Source organism: Homarus americanus, unplaced genomic scaffold, assembly GCF_018991925.1.
Source record: "Homarus americanus isolate GMGI-L3 unplaced genomic scaffold, GMGI_Hamer_2.0 scaffold20465, whole genome shotgun sequence".
Taxonomy (NCBI): Eukaryota; Metazoa; Arthropoda; class Malacostraca; order Decapoda; family Nephropidae; genus Homarus; species Homarus americanus.
In genome coordinates, this window is record NW_024756914.1 from 182,097 (window position 1) to 198,557 (window position 16,461).

General features: G+C 35.1%; 2 protein-coding genes across 2 annotated transcripts; one reads left to right on the forward strand and one right to left on the reverse strand.

The window, feature by feature from the left end:
- Window positions 1-1,218: 1,218 nt before the first annotated feature.
- On the reverse strand, window positions 1,219-11,246 carry LOC121857075 (DNA-directed RNA polymerase I subunit RPA43-like). Its single transcript, XM_042352927.1, has 4 exons — window positions 10,741-11,246; window positions 10,427-10,569; window positions 7,573-7,777; window positions 1,219-2,639 (listed from the first exon to the last, which is right to left on the reverse strand). Exons 1-4 carry the CDS (start codon window positions 11,079-11,081, stop codon window positions 1,754-1,756), a joined length of 1,575 nt encoding a protein of 524 aa, XP_042208861.1. The 5' UTR covers window positions 11,082-11,246; the 3' UTR covers window positions 1,219-1,753.
- Window positions 11,247-11,823: 577 nt separating this feature from the next.
- LOC121857076 (39S ribosomal protein L12, mitochondrial-like) lies at window positions 11,824-15,961 on the forward strand. Its single transcript, XM_042352928.1, has 5 exons — window positions 11,824-11,997; window positions 13,362-13,464; window positions 13,621-13,776; window positions 14,548-14,688; window positions 15,335-15,961. Exons 1-5 carry the CDS (start codon window positions 11,939-11,941, stop codon window positions 15,449-15,451), a joined length of 576 nt encoding a protein of 191 aa, XP_042208862.1. The 5' UTR covers window positions 11,824-11,938; the 3' UTR covers window positions 15,452-15,961.
- The last annotated feature ends 500 nt before the right edge of the window (window positions 15,962-16,461 follow it).

The window sequence follows — 16,461 nt, forward strand, 5'->3', positions numbered from 1 at the left end:
ATGGAAAAACAGGGTATAGATTTGCTTTCGGTTGACCACGAAAACTACTAACAAAAGTACAGTAGGTTTCCCTAATATATTTTGTGGTGGTGGTGATTTCGGTGTTCAGATGAGGACGGACCCATAAACTCAAAAGTGATTCTTAACCTTTTTACAGGTTAGGTTTACTGTTATTTATTGTTAATTTTCGCCCATGTACAGTCCCCCAATAAGTATCGTTAGATTTTCCGTTGCTACAATTTGAAATGCGAGACGAAATGCTTTGATATGATCCCTAGTGCATCATCATAAGTTGGTATGCCTGCTGGCCATATGAGCAACAGCCAGAGATGGAGGTAGGATTGGAGGAGGTCATCCTTGTATGGCATACTAGATACTTCAATATAACAAGAAATCCATTAAGCTACATTAATGCAGTAATTGTTCAAAAACAAATATACAGTGGTCCCTCGGTTAACAAGCACAATTCGTCCCAGAAGGTTGCTCGTTAACTGAAAAATTCGTTAACCGAAACCATTGTTTCAATGGGTTTTTGGGTAATTGGTTCCAGCTCACCGAAAATTACATACAAACGAAAAAGAAATGCAGTAAAGTACACTTACTTTGAGGTGTGCATGTAGAAGGCTCCTGGTTGATGATGATGATGGGAATTAGAATGGAGGTGGAGAAGGGAGAAGAGAAGTCACCTCATGCCACCATTTCACCCAAATGGGTAGGACTGGACCTGACTATACTGTATGGCTAACAGGGTCTCCTGTATGGCTTTCTACTATTCTGGCAATTCATCACGAAAGACTTTCAGGGTTGGAGTGGCAGCCACATACCTCGTGGTCCTGGTCTAGCCGCCCAGCTCACCGAGTCTATCGCTCAAGAGCGTTTCAAAATTGTTTATACTGTACAGTCACCGATAAACTACGTTCTAAACATTCCTTTTAAACTGTACGATGAGTTCTGAAATATCTGATTTCCTGTTAAACATTTGAACTTGGGGCATATCATGGTAAAGAAACTCAATTATTTTCATTATAATTTTCTATTGGAGGGGAGAAAAGTAACAACATATTACACATACAATCAAGACCAGTGTTACAACTGTGACACGTGATAATTCACATGTAAAACTTCTAAAATTATGACCTGAATTAAGTTCAGTGATGTTTGATCCAAATTTACAACTTTTTAAAATTAAATATGGGCAAAGTAAAAAAAAACGTGATCAAGATTTCAAAAATTTAATAAAAAAAAATTTCCTCCAAAATGCAATCTACACACCTGTTGATAAGGTCGGTGTATCATGGTGCTGTTACTGTCAAGCCATTTGCTACCGTGCCACTGACTGCCTTCTTTTAAAAATTCTATTAATATTAGTTTGTTATAAATTAATGGTACAGTATATTGCTATTACTTTTTTGGGGGAATGCAGGAATGCATCTTCAATTTATAGCATCAGGTGAATGGACAATAAGGCTCCAAGATACAATGAGTCAACTTGGGATTGTAAATTGATGGACACATCCCTGTTGTAACTCTGGACTTTCTTGTATTTTATAAGACGTAAACAAATAAGATGATTTTATAAATTATATTATAGGATCCAATTTATAACCTTTAATTCTATAGCACCAACTTTTGGTGTCAGAAATTCATTTTAACACAAAAAAAACAATATTAGCAAGATATTGAAATAAACTTTCAACAAATATTAAGTTAAAATAATGTCAATTATTTACTAACTACAGTACAGTATATTTATTCATGTCTTCTTTTTTTTCCCACTCTTCCTGCTTTCTGGTGATGTTTCTGCTTTGTGTTTTTTAGATTTCCCTGAAGATGGCCGTTTCTTTGTGGGTGACTTTGAGCTAATTTTTGGAATCGATGTACGGTTCTCTTCCAACTCTTCAGATAAGAATTTATTGGTAGATTTCCCTCTCTGCTTAGTAGATGTATGCCTGGCCTTTAATTTTTTAGGATTACTTATTGAATCAAATTCAGTCTCCTTTAGACTCTCTGACTTTTTACTTGACATTAAATTTGTGTTACTCTCATCCAACTTTTGAGATTTTGTTTTCTTCTTAAGAATTTTACTGCTAGCCCTTGATTTCTTTACACTACCCTTATCCACCATTGATATAGAAGGCATATACATTTCCTCACCATCATGTTTCACATTTTCTCTGTTGTTCTGTTCTTCTTCAATCCCAAATTTCAAGTCTGAACTCTCATTATTTTCACCCACACTATGACATTTTCTCTTTTTATTTTTTTTAGAACTACTTTTATTGCCTTTCATGCTGTCAGTAATCAAATCAATAATGTCTTCTTCAATGTCATATTCTTTTCTTTTCTTTTTCTTTTTCTTAACATCCAGCAATTCCTCTCCCTGACTTTCATCATCATTCTCTTCTGGCCTTTTTCTCTTTTTGCCTTTTACTTTTACTTTTTGCATATTTTTTCCTTTATCCTTCTTGTTATCTTCTTTACTTTGTTCAGGGATGCTGCCTTGTTTTTCTTCTTTTTTCTCATTTTCCATCTGCAACTCAAGGTCACTGCTACTAATACCACTGTCATCATCAAAGATAATTTTAGTATTCTGTTGTGGAGTATCATCCTGGCTTTTTGAGTTTAGCAGCTCCTGCACCCTAAAAAAAATAAATAAAAAGAGGCTGATGAATTATGTAGCATATTAACTACCTAGAAAGATCTGTTGATCATATACTTTCCATTACAATTGATGCAACAAGCTACACACAAAACTATCAGGGCTTACAGTTTTGGACATACAATGGAGTCTCAATAATTTGTGGGTTAGGTACCAAAAGACATCGTGAATTATCAAATTGCGATTGTAATTTCATTGATTTTAATGAAAATAATTAGTTTGGTTCCAAAAGCCAAGAAATAATCATAAATTGTTCCAATACGTCTTTAATAAACATTAAACATTGTACATAATACAGTAACACATGGATATTGTAAAAAATAATAATAAAATAAAAATAGTTCCATATTACAGGTATCCCCTCGGACAGGGCCAAAAAATTCTCCCTTACGGAATTTAGGTAAAGTTGTAATTTTTCAAGCATAAAAATGTCAGTACAGTATAGAACAAAAAATTTCACCGAAATTATAAAATTTATTTCATGCGGATTTCTTGGTAGTTGCTACAATACGGTTGAGGACGGCTCAGTTCGATTTCAAACCCTAGCTTGTTCAGTTTTGCCTGTGTTCAGGCCTGTGTTACTGTGTACCCTTATTCAAGATGAGTGGAAAGAAGCCATCAAGTTCAAGTGAAAGAAGTGGTGCTAAAAGATCCTATAAAAGAATTATATTGGACATTATACATGATGTTTTAAGGAGGTAACTCCAAGTAACTCTGATCACACCACCCCACCTCACCTCACCACTTCACACAGCACTCAACTTTGTTTGTGGTGAGTTAAATATAAGTGTTGTGTGCATTTATTATCATGTTACATCATGAAGTAATCAATGTATGTGTTTAAACATATTGATTTATATTCATATGTGTGTGCTTGTATTATGTAACTTTGTTGAAAATATTTCCTAGGGAATGCATCTCCAATTATATAATGGGAGTCAATGGGAAAATTGGCCCCAAGTTACGGAAAAATTTTCAAGGACACATCCCTTCCGTAACCATCTCAAAATTTGGTGTGGGTTATGCCAATACAACAATACTGTACAGTATAGAGACAGTGAGGTGCAGGGCTGGTTGTCACCACATTATGTCAACATAGAACCACAAATTTAATACATACTGTACACACTAACTTCTCTGGGGCTGTGTATGGGATTTTTGTCCATGATGTTGTATTATCCGGTATCTAGTGAACCTAAATAATACGGGAATTATGGTGAAATTGCATAATGTTGTATTAATGAGGTCAGAGGGGCGTGCTCGGCTCGGGTACAGGAGGAGAGGGAATGCAGTCCACCAGCAACCCGCCCAGTCTTCCACAATTAATTTGCTTATTTATTTTAATATTTCTTATTTTAGTTTTATATTATATTTTCTTTATTTCTAAGTCACACTGGAGCATTGAAGTGATATTCATATTATATTTTCTTTATTTCCAAAGCAAATAAGAGTACAGTAATGAAATTATATTTCCACAACTTTTATGGTTTCTTATGTAAACAAACAATGCGACAGTTAGCGATTAACCACGAATTAAGAATATTTGACAGCAAAATAAAATAAAAAGAGGTAGTAATAGAGGTGCCTATGCATTTTAGAACGCGAATTTATATTTTACGAATTATCGAGACTCCACTGTACTTGACAAACACAGGCTATATCACTTTTCATTTAACACGATACACTATACCCTCATTAAATAAAAAAGAAGGGGCTCTGGGTCACTCAAATTACCAAAAAATTTGTTAATTGAGTTTGGAATATTTTTACTTTACTCAACAATTTCCGGATTTTTGTAGTCAATTATTCATTCGTTTTCTTTTCAGTATGTTCAGATTATTCCTCATTATTCCAACCAACGAACATACTCCCTTACCATGCCTTTGGCTACCACATAAAATATTCTGTTTACAATTACATATTCTATTTACAATTACTGTGCAAACAAATATTTTTTTAAATGTACAAACAGTAATAATAAAGTGAATAATACAGTACTAATGTATAAACCGTAACACTTACTGTGCATTACAAGGTGAGCTGATATGTAGATGATATTCCAAAAGTGGAATGGTTACACTGGTAAATGAAATAAAAATCCACATTGGAGAAATAAAGGACAAAATCTTGGAGATGGTACACTAGGGCCCTCTTAAGCTAACTAACAGAACAAAGGAATCAGGTCACATGACCTGTCTCCTGAGTTGAGTAGGGTGGGGATTTGGGATAATTTTCTTGACGACAGTATTCAGGATCAGGTCAGTAAACCACGGACATCGATACTGACTGATAATTGTTGAGCTACACGATCACTGCCATGTGCGATTACCATGAAGTAAAGCTTGGTACTGCAGTGCACCGGGTGGTTACGTGACGGTGCACGGGTAGACCGCAGCTGACAAATACACCAAGAGATGCGTCCGTGTTGGCCAGACGATAGCCATTGTTCATGAAGATTGTTTACATTGCAAATAGGGGAGTAGTTTTAATACATCACCATTGTTAAAGCAGAATATCAAACATAAGGAGATCATAAATCGGAGGACACCTGTACTGCACTCGACAGCATTCACTCCCCCAAGTTGTAAACTTAGGTACCCATTTACAGCTGGGTGAACTGGGAGTGCCCAGGGATCAAACTACTGACCCACGGAACAGGAGGTGAGCACGGTAGCCACCCAACCACCACACTCCTACAGAATTCAAGTAAGTTTAAGTAAATGTGTAAAAACTAAAAAAATGGGGTAAGTACTTTGCTTACATGTGAGACAGGATGTTGATGTAATTTTCAAAGAAAAATAAATTATGCTGGATGTAAACTTGCTTCAGTTAACATGATACTGTATGGGTCGTTTGTTACACATAATATATATTATAGCTTAAAAATAAAAAATTACCTTGCCAAAATTGCACTGTAAAAACAATGCTGGCAACACTTTTTATTTAAAGTTCCTGTTTTCTCGTTCTCCCTTTTTTGTCTCATATATTTAATATAAATATAAGATAATTTTAACACAAACAAGTTAACTGTTTTACTGGAAATGTATTCATGTTGTAAGAACTGACCATTGTGGCATCATCGCCAGCATAGAGCCATACCAGAGCATTGTAAAATATCTTTCCTGTACTGTACTGTTTTGTCTTCCACTTTCACAATTTCTGTGCTGCAGTTAGTACATAAATTTCAAGTAGTTTTATTACAGCACTGCACTTACAGTATGTTAGATCCTAGACCAAAAATAAAGCAAAAACACAAAAAAAAATTAAAAAGGGGTTAGCTATGGGGGATTTTGGCTCTGATTAGGAATGCAACCTTTTCTAGGAATGTAACCTCAACATAAGTGAAAGCAACCTCTATATATATTATATAAAGCCACAAGGTAAAGAGTTCAACCACTTAGGTATTTACTTAATGAGTACATATCCTACATAAAGACAAGAGTATGTCACCAAAGGCGAAATAGTCTTGGAACTGGCTACTGAAGGCTATATCGATGATTAAACCCTTGCAAATTTAAACCACATAACATTTGGACTTATACATGTGTTTATGAATACAAAGGTCACATATACTGGTGTCAAAACAACCACCTTCTTGGGACCCAGCCCAGATACAAACAGGACTGATATTTCATAAGCAACCTCACAATACTAAAAACCAAAGAAAAAAATTTGCCTTACCTTAATGCTAATATTCACATCTGAAGAACCCCTTTGGGTTGACACTTGGTTGTTTTGTCGACAAAAATACAGAAGGAAGCAATAACTGCCCACTGAGGCTGGCAGCCACGAAATAGTGGGTCAGCAGTGGATTTGACCTGGGGTCATTTGGATTGTTAGGGTTGGGTTAGATTCACACAAATTCATTGATGGTGGAGTAAAGTGACCAGGGAAACTGAGTGCTTTATTGGATAGTTGAGGCTCTAATTCAGTGGTGGGCAACCTGTGGCCCATCAGGCTTCTGAATGTGGCCCATTAAACATCTTGATTGAACTTTACCCACATAAAGCACATGAAAGAATCATACAAGCAGCAGCATATTAATTTGCCCATTTGTTAAATTTTTTGGCCATCAATAATCATTTTTGTAATTTGAGGGTATATACTGTGTAATAATATCTTTATAATACACTGATAACTTTGATTAACTTAATTCTTTGATATATGTAATTAGATTTTCCACACACGGCAGACATATTAATTTTTAATAAGAAATATTTGGCCAGTATTTAAGTTTATTTGTTAAGTCATGGTTGGAGCACTTGACCCAATTTCAATCTTATGACCCATTGAGACAAATGGGAGCTGCTCATGTGGTCCACTCACTAGCTTAGGTTGCCCATTATTGATCGAAGTCGAACTCAAGTTCTCTGGAACAAGCTGAAGAGTAACATGTCCTCTTTATTCTAGAACCACTGACACAAAAGGGACAGGAAGAGTAACTAAGGACAACTGGTAAGTCACCTAACAGTCTGAGAGGTGACTAGTGGAGGGCATAAGAAAAATAATACCATCAGGAACATCTGCTCTGAGGATATTCTCAACATAATGACATTTTCCAACTGGCAGACAATATCTTATATTTTTGTTGTTTTGTTATTAATCCAATTTTGCTTAATCCCCTAAAATGGGTTGTTGCAATAAAATCAGTAAACACTTTGATAATAATATTTACCATAATCTAATGAGCAAACAGTAAATCAATATACCTGTAATCACTATCTATTTACAACAATGTTAATGTAAACTTACTGCAATCAAATAATGATAAGAAACATTATCAGAGGTACAACAAAAAGAAACTGTTAAGTAAGGTCACCTGCCCATGGTGTCTAGCCCAACCTTTCCCTCCTGTCTCATATTCAAAACACATGAATCCTGAAGAAACTAATCAGTTATAAAAAATTACTCACTGTTCAGGGTGGAGTTCTGCCTTGATGTATGGCATGAAGTTTGTCATGCTAACATAAGTGATAGTGAGCTTAACACCATCTTCTTCTTCAACGTAAGTACCGCACCAAGAGTCAACAGAAGTATCCATGGGTCTCGGTACTGACACATTGAACATCCCATGAACCAGGCAGCCAATGTGGTTCACAGTCTTCTTCTTCACAACACCTAGTGGGGTAACTTTATATGATGACAACACTTAATGCTGACTTTTTTATTTAAATACAATACCTGTACAGTACAGTACTGTTTAAATTTCAGTGAAGTCCACCAAGTTCATTACACACCTCTCTCAACAACTAAGGAAGATTATACATTCTCCTCCAACACAATCCCTCTCACTCTTTATTCTTGTGGTGTCAGTAATTTATATAATTTTAAACACATTAGCATCGTTGCTCATCTATACAGATGAACCTCATGGCAATATTGTACTGTATATGATTTTCATCAAACAAAACAAATGGAATAATGGAAACCTGTAAAGTCTGCCTGTTTTAATAGCTTTATGCACCTATACTTTCCAAAATTTTAATACAGTCATCCCTCGGCTAACGAACGCCTCGGTTAACGAATTACCTTCCATAAGACTCTTCAATTCGGTTAACGAACAAAAATTCGGTTTACGAAATTTTTACGAAATCATGTCAACATGTTTTCACTTGCTCACCAGCTGGAATATTAATCCGCCAATACAGTAATCGGTTCTAGGGCTTAAATTCGTTCCCATTTGAGTAAATATCAAGAAGTTGTACTATTCAATAATTTTCCAAGTTTTATATTTAAATTTTTAGTCATTTTAACAGTTATTTAACATAATTGCAGTACAGGAAACTAGTTTTTGGTGCACCAATCAGCCACTTGACTCACCCAACAAGGCGTCAGTTTGTATCTCTGGTCAGTGGAGGTAACATCTTGCTTGTGGCTCTCTTGAACATAAACTATTTTTACATTTTTACAGTGCAATTATTGGTAATTCTGAAATTTATTTTACATATTGACAATATATAGTGCAGTGCAGTGTTGATTTAAAGAAAATAATCTTGAATTACAACTAGTGAACTTAAAATTTTATGGGTGAAATGACGGCATGAAGCATGGGGTGATTTCTCTTCCACCCCCACTTCCTTCTCTTCTCCCTTCTCCTCCACCTCTGCTTCTAATTCCCATCATCATCATCATCAACCAGGAGCCTTCTACATACACACCTCAAAGTAAGTGTACGTACTTTACTGCATTTATTTTTACTTTGTATGTAATTTTCGGTGAGCTGGAATCAATTACCCAAAATCCCATTGAAACAATGGTTTCGGTTAACGAAATTTTTAGTTAACGAACGACCTTGTCGAACGAATTGTGTTCGTTAACCAAGGGACCACTGTACCATTCTTGATTCAATCTGAAGACTACAGATTTGGAGTAGCAAATAGAAAACCGCTAATTTACATGAGTTTTGGAGATAAAATTTCTGTATTTGTTCATCATATAGAAATGAATCACATTATATTAAATTTCAATACTAAATGGGTTTAGTTTTCTGTTTAAATTCCATTTGAAGAACCTTTGCCAACAAAAACTCATTTATACTCTGGCAAGGAGAATTGTGAACTCTTGGAATAATTTGCCAGTGAGCGTTGTGACGGCACCGAGTGTGAGCTCATTCAAGGCCAGACTTGACCAACACTGGTGCAGGTTCAGATATATTCAGGAGCCAGTGCAAGCCCAGTATCTGCCAATAGTGCGTAGCAAATGTGGCTGACCACCCAAGTGGCTAATGAGCAGACCAGTGGCGAAAGGATAAAAGTAAAGTAAAAGGACATCTTTACATATCAAGCACATGTATATTTGTAGTTGTGTGTATAGTACTTACTAGCAACAGCAGTAAGCATAGAAAATGGTAAACTATGAAGAATTGTTTGCAAGGTGACTGTGCTATATACAGTATCAAACATCTGTCCCCGGTCCGAATAATTACCCAAATGTACCCAAATGTAGCCGCAATGAAGTCAAATAATGGTCCTACATGAATAAATCGGACTGCTAATCATTTCTTGACTAGTATTTGGTGTCAGAAAGTCACAAAAAATTGGAAAACTTACTTTAATCTGAGTTAATAGATCGCGTGCATGTACCGAGGGAGCGAGGAATTACCCAAATGTAGCCGCAATGAAGTCAAATGATGGTCGTACAAGCGTAATTCGGGCTGTGAATCACTTCTTGATTATTATTTGGTGTCATAAAGTAAAAAAAAAAATTGGTAAACTTAATTTAATCTGAGTTGTGTTGTGTTAGGTTAGGTTAGGTTAGGTTAGATTAGATTAGGTTAGGTACATGCACTTGATCTATTTACTCAGATTAAATTAAGTTTACCAATTTTTTGTGACTTTGTGACACCAAATACTAGTCGAGGTTAGGTTAGGTTCGGTTCATGCACTCGATCTATTAACTCAAATTAAATTACGTTTTCCAATTTTTTTTTTACTTTGTGACACCAAATACTAGTCGAGAAGTGATTGGTAACCCGATTTATTCATTTAGGACCATTATTTGACTTCATTGCGGCTACATTTGGGTAATTAGTCGGACCCTCTGTCCCTGTTTTGATACATTTCCTGACTGCTGTAAGAATACTGTATTGTGGTTACAGTAGCTACCAGATTAAGACCAAACAGACTTACCTTACACCCATATGCAAAATGTTTTCCTATTCTCTCCAAACTGAACTCCCATTAAGAAAACATTCACAAGTTAATTCAAAGTGTCATACCATATATGTCTTCATCCACTGTCACACACACTATTATCTCCTCCCCTTACCTTCTAATATACTGCCTATTTCTGGAGCAAAGATGTAAAATTGGGCACGAATGATGATGTGGTTGAAAGGATTAGTATCAAACAGCCAACCATTAGACGACACAACCTGCACATCTTCATATGCCATGGCAATTCCACCAAGCCTGGAAACATCAAATGCAGTGTAACCATTAAAATTATTTGATGAATGTCGGAATTTTCTTACTCGATAGGTCAAGGGATTAATATATGGACTTCAAAAACTGATAATTTGGTGACGGAAACTATCCATATTAGATCATATAAAAACAACTTTGGCTATGCATGATACTTACACTTTAGAGTAGCGCTTCTTTAAGGCATTCAACTCCTCAAATACGCCTTTCTTAAGGTTTTGGTAATGCATGGGATGTACAAGTAACGTAAGTTGACTCTCCACCTTCTTAATACAAGACTCTGGTAAAGCAGCAAGTTTTCTAGCCTCCTCTAAGTAATCTTCGAGTGCCATCTTGGTGTCTTGAATGATCCAGGAATAATTAGTGTCATAGGGAACAATATATTCCTCACAGTCCCCTCCACTACAACCACTTCTTGTTATTACACGTGAACTACTCAATGGTTGGTTGGTACGGTCACTCGGTGTCGTACATAGTCGTAAAATTATCGTATTTTTCATAAGTTATTGTACCCACTAAACTAATCGATGGTGCGATTTTAAGTGATTAATCGTTTATTGCTCATTATAAAGGCATATAATGTTAATCCTCTAGTATTTTTACTGAATTTTATCAGACGATAGAAGCAGCAATTTTATTTACCTACGTAAGCAGTAATGCCAAGTAGAAAATATTGATGTTCTTAATTTGTGACTTAACATACTCTCAGACAGACAACAGTGGATATTCAATAGAAATCGTCATACAACTTCATATTGGTGCATTATATATATAATCCAGCTTAGGAATAAAATCAAAGGCAACAGCATGTTAATTTGGCCAACAATTATAAAATTTGGAAAAATACTCATGGCATAATATAAATTATTTAGTACCACCATATATGATTCCAAAATACAGAATTTCTTTGTATGAATCTAATAGTGTTGAAGATCATTATTATATTGATAGAACTTGGATGTCGACAGAATATTTATTTCACCAAATATTCCCTAACAAAACGGCAATACATGAGAATACGAGATTTGGTAACAATTTAAGGTATTCGTTTTCATTCAGCAAGATGAAAGCAAGAAACCTTTTATATGTCTCATTCTAAAATTGTTGTACGGTTAATATATCCTTTACTACACCTAGTAATTTGGTGTAATTTAATAAAATTTTGAGTACAGATGGAAACTGAGTATTTTGGGGGGAGAAAAAGTAAATAAAATAAATATATAACCGGTCATTAAACGGATGAAAACGAACACCATCCGTAGTGTGCCACCAGCTGAGCGGCCCGTCCAGGTGTGCCGTGTACATAAAACTTATTTACACCACTAATTTTACCTTTAATTTGAACACTCCTGTTACAATGCAAGCTTTGAGAAGTATCATAACGAGTAATTACAGTGCTCTTACCTGTTGTATGAGGTATGTGCTTTGATTCTTGTAGGCTAAGGCAACAAAATTGGAATTTATTACCGTATATTTTATGATCTAGTATAATATAGTACAGTATATTAGCCTTCTTGATAATGCATAAAACTAACGAAATTTCATACTTGTTATGGTATAGCATCAGAAGAGGACAACCACAGAAATTAGTTATGAAAAGAAAGGTTTTTCTAGTGGTTTTTATGGTGTTAAAATGTTATTACAGGTACTGTTTTAACAATTGAGCTCTTTCAGCGTGTACCAAAGATAATAGTTACATTAGTCCATCATCAATAAAAAAAATATTTATGGAATTGTGTTATGACTAAACTTTTTACGGTGTTTCAGTCGAATCCGATCTTCGTTTCTGTTGGAAATGAATCATTATGGAGATGCATATAACCCCCCACATCCAAAAAATTTATTACACAAAGTGGGCAGGGCTTTGAAGTAACTGGGGTTATTATTCTGTATTTACCATGTATTGAAATTTATATTGATTAGGCAGCAGTATCACGTGACATTGAGACACGTTGATTAGCGGAGTAATTAGTAAACGGCGTCTCCTGCAAACTTATACTTACTTGAGTAAAATTGAAAGTAAAAATAAAAAATATAAATATAAATTTGTGATGAAAAAATAATGAAGTACAGCATTCTGTTTGTTTGTTTTTTTGCTGTCTCCCTATATAAATATTATGAAGCTCCAAAGTTGTCCTTTATGAACAAATTTTATCATATCTCTTGTGATGGCCAATAAACTGTTTTTATTACGTTGCCTTGTTTGAGGTTAGGTTAGGTTTCTCAAGAATTATTTAATTCTCAGCCATCGTGAGACAGTATGATGACATTTGTTTGTACAATTAACCACGGCTATCTTATATTGTGTAGTTAGTTGCTGGAAATGTTCTATGGAATGGTTGTGTTGTAAGCCAAGAAAAGGATGTCAGTATGACAGTGGCCTGATATAGATGAGTGTTCAAGATGAAAAAGTAAAGACAAAAATATTACAAAAATTGTTTGTGCAATACTCATCTTTTGAGGAGATTTTCTTGAGGTACAAGGAGATGAGAATAGGCTACTGAGTCAGGTTGAGGTAATGAATGAAGCATCAAGTTTTCATGTACTGCACTGGGTACGTGTTGTTTCCAAAAGGAAGAAGACCTCGGAAATAAGATTTTATAAATTGGAATTTAATTTTGGGTGGTGCACATGTGTATATGAAATGAGCGGGTGCAACACACCTAAAATACAGTACAGTATAAAAAAGCAGAAGCTATATGAAAACTGAAAGCTGTAAAATCATAAAATGCAACCAAATGTATGGTTGATTACATATATTTTTGCTTGTGTTTCTTCAGACATCATGTGGGGAGACAGTCGGCAGTGTGTATCTTAAGAAAACAATGTCGCTTTATGAGTGCAGAGCCTCTGATGGCCCCAAGTCCTGATGGCGCACCAAAGGTTTGTTGAGTAATAGATTTTAATTCCATACATTGAATACATAAGAAAATGTAGAGTAGACTAGTAAGCTGATTTTTAAATTAAATAATAATTACGGTACATTACAGTACTATGGGACATGCAAACACAAAGTGTAACAATATGTTCTACCCTCAGGTTTATCCAGAAAAGATTCAGAGCATTGTGTCCCAGATCTCCCATCTGACACTGGTGGAGGTAGCAGACCTCAATGAACTGCTCAAGAAGACACTCAATATTTCTGATGCTCCAGTCATGGCATATGGAGGGATGCCAGCACCAGCTGCTGCCCAGGTAGGGTAAAGATGATGAGTTTAATAGCAACTAATAGCAAAAATATTAGTTACAGTATTAAATCTTTTTCATTAAGCTTTCCATTTTCTTCACTTTACTTTTCATGTCACAAGTAACCCATTTACACTCGCTTTAGAAATTGGAATTTGCACCAGACTCGACAGCTGATGCACCATCCTGACAACAACAGACACCACACTGCCACCCTCGCTTAACAGTCATAAACAAACAAACCAAAAATATTTCTTACCTCATCAAATCTTTTTTATTAAGCTTTCCATTATCTTCACTTTTCTCGTCACTAGCAACCCATTTACACTCGCCTCAGAAGTCGTAATCTGCAGCAGTCGGCTGCTTTCTCGTCACTCACTCAGAAGGACTGAGTGTGAATGCATGAGTGAGCAGCCAGGGTGGCGCCTCTGGTTAGCAAATAATGCATTTGTTTGCCATGGCAGTACATTTGAAATATTTCCTGCCCGATTTCCCTTGCAAAATAAAAACACATCACTATACAAGTACGTATATTGGAAAATGTCGATAATTTTGGTAGCTGCAATTTTTTTTTTTTTTTATAAAGTTGCAATATATCCCAACCCTACTGTACCTGTACATTATTATTTATTCTCTATATTCTTTAATGCTTTATTTGTTTTTAATACTTGTGATAAATAATGAAAATATAGTATAAACATTACAATTGAATGTTTTGGTTTACACCATGATTTTCATAAGAGTACTATACCCCTGATAATACTATAACTGTTCTAACAGGAGGAAGAGGAGGAGGAAGCTGCTGCTCCAGCTAAGGTTCAGACCAGCTTTACACTTAAGATGAATAAATATGATGAGTCCAGAAAGGTGGCTTTGATTAAGGAAGTCAAGGCACGTCTGGAAGGTTATAATCTTGTACAGGTAAGTGAATGTATGTAAAATATGTATTTAAATTGTGTACACTTTTCTAGATATTTTTGTTTTATAAGTAGTGTGCTTTTGAAGTTTTACTTGTGAAAAACAAAGTGGATTGATTTAATCTGATGTGTGTGTGTGTGTGTACCATATGTCTCTCTTACAATACGTTTGGCCATAACTGTACTGTACTTGCATTTATATGTTGTTGTCACAATGCTTCTTATTTGGCCATTGCAGTAATGAGAGCCACCTGGCATTGGGCTTTTCTATAAAATAGGATTTCAGGACCAATTCTTCATTAATGAAAAAAAGGAGAATAATGTATACAGTAGTGATAAAAAGGCCCTTTTTTTTTTTAAGATGCACCAACTATATTCCTTGTACTGTACATTGTGACACTCCAGTTGACTATGGTCTTTGTAAGAAATCATTATTAAAATTACCTGTATCCTATTTCATTAAACACAAATTTTCTTCCTGAATATAGACAATTTTAATACATTTGTCACTGAAAATAAAGTTTTAGGTGCCTCTTGCAGTTTATAGAGTGGTGTTTGAGACCCTCATTGACTGGGTTGTCATAAAAATATAATTTTTCCAATTTATGTCACTGAATGTTATAATTTGTGTGTTGTCTTGTCCACAACAGGCTAAGAAATTTGTGGAGAGCTGTCCATGTGTGGTTAAGGCTGACATACCTAAGGATGAGGCTGAACAGCTGTTGGAATCCTTTAAGGCAGTAGGAGCTGAGTGTGTTATTGAATAGGTCGGTAATAAGCATACAGTATGTCTAACTTCATGCTGATATGGTAGACTGTCATTTTATCTAACATAATGCATGAATATTGTTTGTACATACCGTTTAAACTATAAAAGTACCAGTTACATGGAGAGAATTGTAATGTGTCAAAACTTTTTGTTGCTCATATAAGTGAGAATTTTTGTATGCCATTGATAAAAGATTAATACTGTACTAATTTAAAAGTTCACTTAAGGTTGATTGTGCAGTGAGAGAATAAAGTATCTTCCCGGTGTTTTTACGAAAACGTGTACTTCATAGAACGGTTAAGCAAGGGGTTGCTAGTGACACCATTCACTGTGATGGATAGTCAGATTTCATTATACTTCAGCCAAAGCTGGGAAGATATTTTGTTCTCTCACTGTACATTCATATGTAGTTTCTGATACATTGGTTGTTAAAGTGCATTGGTATTTTAAATGTTAAAATACTATAGATACCTGTACTGGCTTTATTAAATAAAGTACTGAAGTGGAAGCTTTTTTTTTTCAAATTTCCCACAATTATTTTTAATGATACTAACCCTGATAGTTCATCTTTTCAGTTTCACTAAAATTCATCCAAGCATTTTGTGGAGATCCATGAGAAGATTAAACATTTGTGCATTAAAGGAAGCAACAGAACCATATACAGGCAGTCCCCAACTTATGAAGGTTCAATTTATGAAAAAAAATGTCCCATGATTTCATTTATGAGCACTAAATCCAAAGGTGAAAAAACTTTTTTGCCACTTATTTGCCGTCTGAATTTTCAAGAGAACAAAAATCTCTTCTTATTTTAACAATGATCACCTGTTAACCCAAATCAACATGAATTAGGAAGTAAAAGGTATTCCTCTTAATTCATTTTATAATTATTTTATTTTTGGAGATTTCCCTGTTTTCTACTACATCAGTCAACCCCTTGAGTCAGCAGGACTTATCTGGTATGCCCTCTAACATCATGTATCACATCACAAGAATGTACCTAGTACATCC

Bases quoted from the DNA above. Each gene is read 5' to 3' on its own strand.
- LOC121857075 (XM_042352927.1), bottom strand. From the start codon at position 11,081: ATGAAAAATACGATAATTTTACGACTATGTACGACACCGAGTGACCGT. The intron at 10,570-10,740 runs GTAAGTATCATG...TGATGTTTCCAG, and splicing joins AAGAAGCGCTACTCTAAAGT to GCTTGGTGGAATTGCCATGG. The intron at 2,640-7,572 runs GTGAGTAATTTT...TATTTTTTTTAG, and splicing joins GCAGAACTCCACCCTGAACA to GGTGCAGGAGCTGCTAAACT.
- LOC121857076 (XM_042352928.1), top strand. From the start codon at position 11,939: ATGCAAGCTTTGAGAAGTATCATAACGAGTAATTACAGTGCTCTTACC. The intron at 11,998-13,361 runs GTATGTGCTTTG...GTGTTTCTTCAG, and splicing joins GCTCTTACCTGTTGTATGAG to ACATCATGTGGGGAGACAGT. The intron at 14,689-15,334 runs GTAAGTGAATGT...TGTCCACAACAG, and splicing joins AAGGTTATAATCTTGTACAG to GCTAAGAAATTTGTGGAGAG.